This window comes from Apiospora marii (genome assembly GCF_038362585.1).
Source record: "Apiospora marii strain CBS 49790 chromosome Unknown utg000004l_segment0_segment0, whole genome shotgun sequence".
NCBI lineage: Eukaryota > Fungi > Ascomycota > Sordariomycetes > Amphisphaeriales > Apiosporaceae > Apiospora > Apiospora marii.
The window spans coordinates 2,227,964-2,239,514 of NW_027117375.1; the positions used below are offsets into that span (position 1 = coordinate 2,227,964).

General features: G+C 54.7%; 4 protein-coding genes across 4 annotated transcripts; 3 read left to right on the top strand and 1 right to left on the bottom strand.

The window, feature by feature from the left end:
* Positions 1–595: 595 nt before the first annotated feature.
* On the top strand, positions 596–1,582 carry PG985_006629 (uncharacterized protein; the record flags this gene model as incomplete). The annotated part of the gene is made up of 1 exon (XM_066826398.1): positions 596–1,582. One exon carries the CDS (start codon positions 596–598, stop codon positions 1,580–1,582), a length of 987 nt encoding a protein of 328 aa, XP_066686005.1.
* Positions 1,583–3,344: 1,762 nt separating this feature from the next.
* PG985_006630 (Ubiquitin-conjugating enzyme) lies at positions 3,345–4,762 on the top strand (the record flags this gene model as incomplete). Its single annotated transcript, XM_066826399.1, has 2 exons — positions 3,345–3,806; positions 3,878–4,762. The coding sequence occupies 2 exons, from the start codon at positions 3,345–3,347 to the stop codon at positions 4,760–4,762; spliced, it is 1,347 nt and encodes a 448-aa protein (XP_066686006.1).
* Positions 4,763–5,472: 710 nt separating this feature from the next.
* PG985_006631 (3-beta hydroxysteroid dehydrogenase/isomerase) lies at positions 5,473–6,674 on the top strand (the record flags this gene model as incomplete). Its single annotated transcript, XM_066826400.1, has 3 exons — positions 5,473–5,967; positions 6,040–6,282; positions 6,321–6,674. The coding sequence occupies 3 exons, from the start codon at positions 5,473–5,475 to the stop codon at positions 6,672–6,674; spliced, it is 1,092 nt and encodes a 363-aa protein (XP_066686007.1).
* Positions 6,675–7,810: 1,136 nt separating this feature from the next.
* On the bottom strand, positions 7,811–11,551 carry PG985_006632 (RhoGAP domain-containing protein; the record flags this gene model as incomplete). Its single annotated transcript, XM_066826401.1, has 4 exons — positions 7,811–8,263; positions 8,321–10,365; positions 10,419–11,118; positions 11,183–11,551. Coding segments are annotated over 4 exons (3,567 nt in total), but the record flags the coding sequence as incomplete, so codon positions are not given.

Below are 11,551 nucleotides of genomic sequence, written 5' to 3' on the forward strand. Positions count from 1 at the left end.
ATTAGATGTCTGGTAGATCTCCCGGCAGGTCGGGGACCCACCACGCTGGCCCGTCAAATCGGGTGTTCCCTGGTTAGTCCGAGGCGTGCTACTTACTGTACATTAGGTAGGTATGCTGGAAGGTTGGGGGCGAGTCCACTTCCATTCAGGGCGAAACCTCGATGCCCTTTCCTTCCTCCCAACCTCACTTTCGACTCTTGAAGAGCAAGCGACCTTTTGCTGCAGCACTCCCTCTCCCTTTAGCACGATCCCTATATATAGCCGACAACCACCCCAAGAAAGAGGGGAGGGGAAAACCTCACCATCTAAGAAAAACTCTCAACTGCTAGGGCCTCGAGGGTCTTTCAGACACTGCGCCAGAGGCTAGCCCCTTCGGGCTTCCCCGCTTTCGCACTATCGACCTTGTGGCGTCATTCCAGTCTCCCATCGACCAGAGATTCCGACTGACCGGAGAACAAACAAGTGACGCGCCCCCTCGATTATACCTTGACCTTGACACAGCCTACCGATTTTATATTTGACCGAATTAGACCAACCCTTTTACCCCCTTTTTCTTGTACCTGCAACCGCAGCCGCGACCCCTACTGCGACTGCGATGCCAGGTCTTACCCTCAACACTGATGGGACTGGCATCCCTCAGACACCAGTACCCGTCCCAGTGCCGAACATCGCCGGCTATGCGCCGCCAACCAACAACAACTCGAGTAACACTACAGTTCGAGCTGCTCCCTCGACGTCTTCCGCACCCACTGGAATCCCTGTCGCACAACCATCCTCACATAATGCCGCGACGAAGAGTCCAGTCCCCATACCCACCGTCCCACAGAGGGCGCCGCCAGCTGCAGCGACGACCGTAGCCACGGCTGCACAAAGTAGTGCGCCTCCATCACCACCGCGGCCGCCGGTGAGCCCAATCACACCTCCGCTCAACCCGGTCCAGTTCCCTCCCCCTCGCCAGTCGCATGCCTACTCTTCGCATCCTGCGCAAACCGTTGTCGCCCCGCCGCCACCGGAGCCTATTGAATTTGACACCAATCCGGATGTCCTGGCTCTCAAATCCGCTATATCTATCCTCCAGATGCAGAGCAATAACGCCAAGAAAGATATGGTCGCCTTGCAGAAGGCGAAAGAAGCCGCCCTGGAGGACCCGGAAGCCTTCATTGCCGACTTGGAGAGCGGCGGGGTGCGCATGGCGGGCGACTCGGCCGGTGCAGGGCGACCTGGCTCATCGTCATCCTCATCAATGGCGCATGATGATGATGCTCAAATCAAGGATGAGAACCACGAGAACACGCCCAATCACGATTCCAAGCCATGGTCTACATTACCCGCTGCGCAGAATGTCTATCGATGCCCGCCTATCAACTGGTCGCAATACGCAGTCACAGGTGAGTCATTGGACAGACTGCACAGTGAGCAACAGGCTCGACCGAGTCAAGGTGCTCCTGCTACGGTAACACCTGATGGTCGTTACGAGTTTAAAGGGGCTGGTAAGCAAGAGGAAGTGATCGGTGTAGCAGCGCCGTACAATCCCTTGCATGACAAGATCGAGCGAAAGAAGCCCAAAGGTCCGCCTCGCTGAATGCTTCCTGATATCCCCGCTGGCTATTGCATGCAACATACGCTGCGGTCGCTATGTGCAACGAGCAACGCTACGCAGACCAAATCGTCTCGCCAGCAAGCATCGCCTCCCAGAGACACGGTATCGTTAGTTGTGCAAACTTGCCTCTGCGTCATCCACGACTATCTACTTTAGGCTCGTTGCAATAGTTACGGATGGCGGCATCACAACTGCCCAGCCCGCTATCGCTCCAGAGGTGCATGGCCATAGCAGTGCATCCGGGACTGAATTAGAGCATGGTGACATGACAAATTTGCCACGGAAAGAGTACGGCTAGACATCCTTCTGGGTTAGACCGGCAACCCTTTCTATGCCAAGGCAGCATACATACAGCGGCCGTGAAGACCAGGCTCAACAAACGGCACGAATTGTTGGGTGGATATTGGCTGTCTAGAAGTACACGGTATAAGTGTGACGGGCCCTGCATGGCGCGAGAAACATGGACAGGAATTGTCATGGTACTGTATTCTGCCTCCATAACGCCAAGCGATCCGAAAGACTTATAGTACGGCAACGGCTGTGAATAACAGTCAATCACCATGGCCAGGAATCCCTCCTTGACTTTGCGGGGCCACATTGGTTTTTCAGGCTACAATGGGCACCAAGGCGCAGCCTGACTCGAGTGCCGTAGGTAGGGAGGTAGGGCAGATGGAGCTTGTCGGCCTAAATCAGGCTCGGGCCGCCCGATGAGGTTGACGGTTACAGAGAGATCATCAAGGGACTGTGTATGTAGATGGAATTCAAGACTCAGCATGCTGTCCTGCATGCGTTGTAGCACAATTCTCTTTCTTTTCACCGAGAGACATGGGAGTGACAAATCAAACGCGGATGGGGAGTTGCTGATTACATGGATTTACCTATTGATGGAAATGCACTTCATGTTACGGTACGTATCGATAGTTGGCATAGTCGCACACTTTTTGGACAACTTGCCGGCGCGTACGGAGTACTCGTCTCCCATCCACAGCCTGTAATTGTAAATGGTGCGGCGGCAGTATGAAGAGGCAGGCCGGCCTTCTGTATCAGCAAGCAGCAAGCAGCAAGCAGCAAGCGCGTCGGTGCCCCGCACTAGTCTGACCCCACTGCCCACTGCCCACCTCTCCGCCCGGTCACGCTAGGCTACGCTGCGCTACTTGCAATCCATCTCGAACGACCTCCCAGGCTGCTGCTATCATAAACAGATCGTAGGTACCTGCATTGTACGTGTCAGGTCGATTCAGTTCGATTGATCTTCGTTTGTATTGCCCAGAACCCTGTTAGGCCTCCCGTCAGCTTCTGACCTCTATCTACCTAAATCTGCCTGTTGCTTCGGGCCTGGGCGTGACTTGCCAACCTTCCACTGGTAACCCCTCCTTCCAGCTGAGTCGACGTGGAATAGCCTCAAGTCCTCAACCACGTACCATCCACACACACACCCCCCCTTCCGTGTTTACTTTTGTTTGTCCGTGGGATAAACGCCAGCGGGGCATCGGGGCATCGAGATATCTGCCAAAGAAAACAGCTACCTAAGTGATTGATTCCAGGCTGTGTCTCTTGGGGAAGCCTAAACCGCCCACCACAACACTACTGACTACTTTCTCTCGCCCTTCAACTTTCTGCCATCCCCCCCACCATCTTTGATACCAAACCCAAACTGTGTTTCGATACATCTCCCCCATCGCCACCATATTTGTTCTCTCTTCTATTTGATGTGGAATATCCTGTCATCTTCATAGCCGGCACCATGGCTGACCAGTCCATCATCCGCATTACCAAGGAGATTAGCGACCTCCAAAAGAACTCAGACCTCTCGCTGGCCGTGGCCTTTCGAGATCGAGATGTGCGCAATGTGAGGACCATGATCATTGGCCCCCACGAGACCCCCTACGAGTTCGGCTTTTTCGAGTTCGCCGTCAAGTTTAACAAGGAGTACCCGCGTAAGTCGCCTGCGGTAACCGCTATGACCACCAGCAATGGCCGTTGTCGCTTCAACCCCAACATATACGCCAATGGCAAGGTCTGCCTATCCATTCTGGGAACTTGGAGGGGCGAGCGAGGTGAGGAGTGGTCTGCTGCGCAGGGCCTAGAGTCCATTCTTCTGTCAATCCAGAGTCTCATGTCGTCCAACCCGTACGAGAATGAGCCCGGCTTTGAGGACGCCAACGAAGACCAGGACAAGAAGGCCCAGAAGGAATACGTCGCCAAGGTAAGGCACCTGGCGTTCTTGCCAGGCTCAGGCTGGGTAGCGGAGCGCACGTCCAACTGACATGTCCACAGATTCGACACGAGACGCTCCGTATTTCCGTCATCCAGCGCATGGAAGAATACTTAGGCATTGGTAGCAATACCGTCCAGCCGACTTCGATTGTGAACAACGACGATTATGATCTTGACATGGCCGACGAAGACATTGATGAGTCATCCGTGCCCTGGGAGCCGTTCAAAGACCTGGTCAAGCATCGTTTTCTCTGGTACTATGATTCGTACCTCGAGGCCATTGAAAAGGCAAAGAAGGAAGTCAAGGATGGACAGGCCTTTTCGCGCATGCCCTTTGAGGGTTCCAGCAATATCATGGATGGAAAGTTCAACTACACTGAACTCGAGCGCCGCCTTAGACACATCAAGGCAACCCTGGAGACGGAATCGGAGAGATGGGCTTTAGAAGGCCTCCACCCAAAGGTGAAGGACGGTACTGTAGCTGTTAATCTCGCGCGTCAGTTTGAACAGATCCGAGAGTCATACAAGAGAAGCGAGGTCCCTCACAGTGTCGAGTTGGAAAACGGCAATCCATTCGTGTGGAACCTGACGTATTTTGGGCGTCCTATGACGAACCTTGACGGAGGTTCGTTCCGGTTCAAGCTCCGGTTCAGCCCTCGCTTCCCGGAAGAGCAACCGTCGGTCAAGTTCGAGACGCGAGTGTTTCACCACCGCATTGCGCAAGACGGAACACCCTGTTATACCCCGAATCCGTCACGCCGTGAAGACATCAAACAACATATAGATGCCGTCATCAATGCCCTGGAGGAAGAGCAGCCACCCTATGATCCACGGACAATTGTCCACCCTGAGGCCTATAAGCTATTCTGGGGGACCCCCGAGGACCGGAAGATGTATAACCGCCGCCTCCGCCGGTCTGTACAGCAAAGCATAGAGGACCTCTAGGCGGACTTGTCGAGTCGTCATGTTTTCTCGTTCTTCCAACGTGTACTTTACGAAGCAGAGGCGTATTGCCCCATGCGCCGAAGCGGGGTTTTACCGGCTGATGATTTACGCTTTTTGACGTTCACGACTGCAGATTCCCAGGGTTTTCTTTAATATCCATTTGCTTTTTGCAGCTGGCTGATGGTGATATCATACAAGGCGTTTGAGGATAGCGGACGGAGTGGATGGCCAGCATCAAGGAATACGGTCACTGGCATGGATAAGGCATCGTCACTGGTAGATGCAGACTCTGATTCCCTGCTTTGGGCTGCGAGCGCGTGTATGTTTTGCTGAAAAGGCCGAGAGGAGGAAAACCACCAGCTTCCATAATATGAATAAACGGCGAATCCTGCTGAAATCGCTTCTTGCTGTCTGAGGCAACATGGCTGTCGTTCGTGCCTGGCTCTGATCGGTCGCACCCCCCCCCCCAACCGAGATGCCCACTAAACTATGGGGCGGTGAGGGCAGTCAATTGGCAGTCAATTAGGGAGGTGGGAGGGACCCTTGGCCGATCACCCCATTAACCATGAACCCCCGGCGAGTCGATGGCACCGGGCGCCATAGCCGCACTAAAGCTGGACTTGGACCGCAGGCGAGCATAGGTGTTGTTTCTTGCCCATTAGGTACACTTTGACGGTTCCAATCCATTGTCAAATCCCAACTCCGCGACCATGGCCACCGAAAAGCCCCAGCAGAAGCTCAGTCTCGGCCGCGTCGTCGTCATCGGCGGCTGCGGTTTCCTGGGCCACCACGTCGTCAACCTGCTTCTCCGCAGCTGGAGCTGCAGCCATGTCTGCGTCATGGACATGCAGTGCACCAGGAACCGCCGGCCCGAGTCGGACGGCGTCGAGTACGTCGACGCCAACATCACCGACAGTGACCAGCTCGTCAAGGAGTTTGGGCGCATCCAGCCCGACGTCGTCATCCACACGGCCTCGCCCCCGGCCCAGGGCAGCGGCAACGTCAGCCACGACCTCTTCCGGCGCGTCAACATCGAGGGCACGCGCAACGTCGTGACCGCCTGCCAGCAGACCGGCGTCAAGGCCCTGGTCTTCACGAGCTCCGCCAGCATCATGAGCGACAACCAGAACGACCTCATCAATGCCAATGAGATGTACCCCGTCATCCGCGGCAAGATGCAGAGCGAGTACTACTCGGAAACCAAGGTATGTATCATCGCACACACAGCAGACGACGGAGCGCCCCGCAGCTAACAATGTCTCGTCCCACTTGACCAGGCCGAAGCCGAGTCCATAGCCCTGGCCGCCAACCGATCCGAGACCGCGCCCAATCTCCTTACCGCCTCGATCCGACCCTCGGGCATCTTCGGCGAAGGCGACATGCAGGCCATCTACCACATGGTGAACATCTACGAGCAGGGCAAGCACAACGTCCAGATCGGCGAGAACCACAACCTCTTCGACTTCACCTACGTGGAGAACGTGGCGCACGCGCACCTGCTGGCGGCGCGCGCCCTCCTCGTCACGGCCGCCGCCGAGACGCAACCCCTGACCACGAGAAGGTCGACGGCGAGGCCTTCCTCGTGACCAACGGCCAGCCCGTCTACTTCTGGGACTTTACGCGCGCCGTGTGGCGCGCCGCGGGCAGCGACAAGGGCCCCGGCAGCGCCTGGCTCATCTCGCGCGAGACGGGCCTCATGCTCGGCTTCCTCAGCGAGGTCTACTTCAACCTCGTCCGCAAGCCCGCCACCTTCAACCGCCAGCGCATCATCTACAGCTGCATGACCCGCTACTACGACATCACCAAGGCCAGGCGACGGCTCGGCTACGAGCCCCTGGTTGAACTAAACGTGGGTGTCCAGCGCGCCGTGGCCTGGACGCTGGAGCAAAAGAAGAAGGAGAAGAAGGCGTAAAGCGGGCATTAATTAATAGTCACTCCATGCACACCAACTTTTAATACATGAACCCTATCGCCGCCGAATCATGACGAGCAAGATATCCATGCACATCCAGCCAACCAATGGGAGGCAAAATCAGTTGGAAGTGGACGACGCATTGCAATATACCACACATGTAATAATACCGAACCAAGTTATGGCACCCCGTGTGAGATAGCATACCTTAATTCATAATGTTTCATGCCATCAAAGCATGCGTTATTGCTGGGCTCATTGAAAAGAGTACACGCCGTAGTCGTATTGTGTCAAGCCGGAACACGTGAGAGCAAGTCCAGAGACGATGGAATTTTGGAAGTCTGAGCATCCTGCTTGTGAGACTCCTCCGTCTTGGTTCGACTGCAACTATCTCGCTACCCCTTAACTACGTAAGCCTTCTTGCTTTGTGCTGCTGGCATATCCTTCAATCTCATGACGACCCTCTGTTTGATAAGAAGTTGTTATGACCTCCTGGAGCTGTGCTCGGCGTCGAGATTTTCTTTTATTCTTTCTCTCGGAGCCGAATACGATGGTAGCATACCCAGAAGTTGAGATCAAGTAGGCGGGTAATTTTGACCATTCCACAAGCCGGCCTTCCGATTACCCAAGCTTCTTTCCCACCAGTCGAACTCGGAACAATCTCTCCATCGAACCAAAGACTTCAGCCACCCTTGGCCGTTGGTCATGTAGAGGAGTTCCCTCCAGCCGCGCCGTCACTCAAGCATCGAAGAAGACCTGCCAAGAAGAAAATGGCTGTCATAAATCCGCACTACTCCAAGCTTTGCAACCAACAAGAAAAAAAGGTAGCACAGCAATTCTGGCTGGGCCAATATAAGAACGAAAAGGGCGTCAAATACTGCCCCTGAAGACAAAGCCTCGCTGAGGTCGCAAACATGAATGGAATGTGTCGCAGAACCGTCATCTTTTTGTAGGTCGAATGGGTCTCATCAAACGCCGGCCGAAAATGCTGTCAAAGTCTGTCTACACCAGAATCATGCTATGTCGTGAATGAGCTCCTGCAAAATGGCAGGAAACAGCGGTTCGCTCCACGATTGGATAGAGCTCAAACCACAGTAGAGATGAAGGTATATATACCAAAAGGTTGTTGACATGTATTAACCAGTGCCGGTGGGGATGGAGCTGTTCTGTCGACCCCATGCCGCAGGATTGGCAGCTTGTGAGTTCGAGTTGCGCCATTGCTGGCGTTGCCCATTCTCCATGCCTTCAGCAGGGCGTTGTTCGCCCGGACCATACTGCTCAGGGTACGGCGAAGGCCCGTGGTCAGGCGCCCGAAATCGCTGTGGAGGTGTCCCTTGGTTCGCTGGGAATGGTATTGACGGCTCCTGAACCGGGACACTTCGCTCGTTATGCCACGTGCCGGGGTCTGTGTCTACCCTGGTAGCCAGGGGCCTGATACTGTCTTGTCTGTTAACAAGCTCGGCATCATAGTGTCTGGGTCCACCGACCGAGCGATCCCCAATACGCTTGAGGATCTCCTTGGTGGTAATATCAGTGCTGTTGCTGAACAGCGTTGAGTCGCCCAGGATATCCATGAGCTCGTCAGGTACCTATTCGGAAATTAGCGCCGGACAAAAAGTAGCAAATTGTTAAAAGAGGATCCTTACCATGCACATTTCATCGTTGTATTGAATCATCTCCTCAACACAAGCAACAGCAATCATTGGCTCGTCCGAGAAGCTGGGATTCTTGGAGATAATGTAGAGAATGTTTGGGGCCATGACACGAGCCAGATTGTGGACGTCCATCCTTGACCCCGTATCCTCGTCGACCTGGTGGAAGGTGGCAGTCCACTTCAGGAAGTTGAACAAGACTTCTAGGGAGTCCCGGTTGAGCTGAGGAAGGAGGCAGCAAACGAGGTGCAAACAGTGCCTCCGCTTTTCGGCGTCCTTGATCTTGGTTGCGGCAGTCCATACACGGTAGAGCTTCTGGGTCATAAGGGGGTCAGGAAGCTCGCGGAGATAGCGCTTCAGCAGCGCTGCAAGCTGGTGGGGCGTCTCGTCATTCCAGCGAACGGCGTCACAGCCATCACGATCAACGGCGTTGACCATTTCGGTTAGCTTCTTGATGTTTCCGTTCTTCCGGAAGACACCTTCAACCGAGAGATCCTTATTTTTCAAGGCAGTAATCGTGTCTTCGACAATGGCCGGTATTCGGAGGGCGCCGGGGCCGACACCATCAGTTGAGTCCGCGCCATCCCTTTCGGTGATAACTTCAAGCGGCACACCGAAAACACCCTTCTTCTTGACGTTCTTCTTATTCTCCTTGTTCCCGAATGCTTTGCCGAACTTGTTCCAGAACGTTGGGGGTTTCCTTGCCTCAATGAGGCTTAGAAGATCCTCGAGCGAGAACTCTGGCTCAAGCAATGGATGCATCGAGAGTACAGCAACATGGCGAACGATGAAATACTCCAAGCCTGAGAGCTCCGAAAAGAATTTGCCGGCACCCCTCTGCGGCGAGGGCTCGGCCTGTAGACGAGGATCATCGCGTCCGTCCGACTGCGATCTCTGATGGCCGCCACCTGCGCCGGCACCAAATACAGGGTGAGTAGCCGGCGAACGGAACAGCTCTTGCCGGCTTTGCCTATTTTGTGCTGTCTGTTTTTCCTTGGCCTGTTCCACAGCCACGATACGGGGGATGTCGTCCAGAGTTAGAGCGTCTTGATGTCCGAAGTACTGTTCTGTTGAACCGCCAAGGCCACCTTCCCGTTCCTCTTCTGGAGTGTCTCTGTTTCTGGACAACATGTCGTCCCCGGCAGAACCAGGCCTTACCCCTTGCCCATCAGGTCCGTCCATTATCCTTGATGTGCGAGCCTTCCTAAGGCTGGAAGACAGATGCTTATCAAGACGGGTGCTTCGAAGCCGGCGCACATCATTGAGAGTGCTCTCATAAGACGACTCTCTTTGATGCCTCTCCGACTCACCTCCCGCAAATGACTTGGACCTCGAATCCGAGGTCAACATGGGAGCAGGGCTGCTTTCATTTGGTGGCCTCTGCCCGTCGGCCGAGCCGTATCCGCCGGCATTAGTCTCTTGAGGAAGCGCACCATTGTTCCTGAGTATCTCCAACAATCTCGCGAGTGCGACCCTCAGCAGGAACACATACTGCTGAAGTTTAGAGATGCGTTCCACCCTCTGTCCCACGCCGCCAGACTGAGCGTCACAGTCGGCGCACAGAATCTTGAGATCGCGCTGAACACGTGCCTGGTCCAAGAACTTGCTTAGCTCCTTACCGCACCGCTCACAAGAAACACAAGTCGCATGCCACCTCTTGTCTCCACTCAATGCACACTGGTCTTCGATCGGCTTTCGACACAGTGTACACTGATCCGAGTCGTTGGCGGACAAGCGTGCTATACCGTTTGTTATCTGCAGTGTGCTGTCTTCGTTCTTGGCTGTTTCGATGAGGCTGAGGTCTTCGAGGAATTGGTAAAGACCGTCGGGAGTGTGCTGTTCCCGCTCGAACTTGAGAGCTCCCTGCAGACAAATTCGAATTAACAGCTTAAGGTAATGGGCGAGGCCTGTGACGAGCGAAAGCAACTCTTGAGTGACACCTAGTTTGCGAACCCCGGTGTCTTGAGTTTTCGAAAGCAGAGAAAAGAAGGATACTATCTTTTTGCAGAGTAGTTTTGCCTCGCGGCCATATGATAGCCCTGTACTTGGTCAGCTGGGGACTTCCCAATATCCTGCTTATAACAGCACGTACCGTTGAGTTCAGACCGTTTCATCGACTCGTCCAGTCTGTCCGCGGCCGTAAAGAGGACTTCCACGTGAAGAATAAACTTTTTGGCCACCATGACACCGTCGATGTAGGCCCCATTGCTGACATGCAACAACATATCAGAGATGCATGCGGCCGACGACTCTTCAAAGGTCGAGAGAACGCTCCAAATACGATAGACCTTGTCTTCCATCTTCTCCTCCTCGACCTTGACAAGCTCGCGGCTTTCAGCTGTATCCTCGGGTTCCGGGAAAGGCTCACCGCCGTCCTGGGCAGGAGTGAGGCGGACATTCCAAAACTTGTGAATCATGTAGCACTCGGGATGCCAATGCTGATTTTGACCATTGCGGAAAATCTCCACAAACTGCTTAAGAATGGCAGTGTGGCACCCATTGCACCGCTGGGCAAACTGGGTAGAGTAGTGGTAGTGGCAGTATACGTTACCGTCGTGCTCGTAGTAGCTGTCCTGAGCGCCGAATACGGTCGAGCATAGGGAGCAGGTGAAATGCTCTACGTGGTACTTTCGGTCCAGGGCAGTTATATATGATCCTCGAAGTGCACCTCCGCACTGGTGACAGAGCAATCCCAGCCTCCTGAAATAGTCCGTCTCGCAGAGAGGATATTGGCCGCCACCTTCTTCGTCTTCGGCCGGGAAGAATTTGGATGCGACGATCTGGCCGCAGTCCTAGATTGCACAGATCGTATCAGTATCGCCGGCCTGGCAACAGGTCGTTCGGAGGTGAGCTTACTCTGCACTTGAAACAGTCCAGGTGGAATGTGCCGTCCAGTGCCCTTACGAACTGGCCTGTCAAAGGCTCTCCGCACTTATGGCATATTCGCATTTGTCCGCTTGCTTTCCTGTCGCGCCCTCTCGACCTGTTTCTCTCTTGGCTCTTTCGGGAATCGCTGCCGACACTGAGGGCAGGGGAGCCGGGGGGTCGGTTCGGGGGAGCGAAGGCACCACCATTCTGGTACGAGGGACTCGGCGTCATGTGAAGTCGGTCTCTGTCGAGCTGATATCCGTTGTCGGCGCCGGAGGGTGGAGGGTGACCGTGAATGCGGTCCCCAGCCAGACCGCCTCCGTAATCCGAGCCCATGATGGCGACCGAGGGAATTGC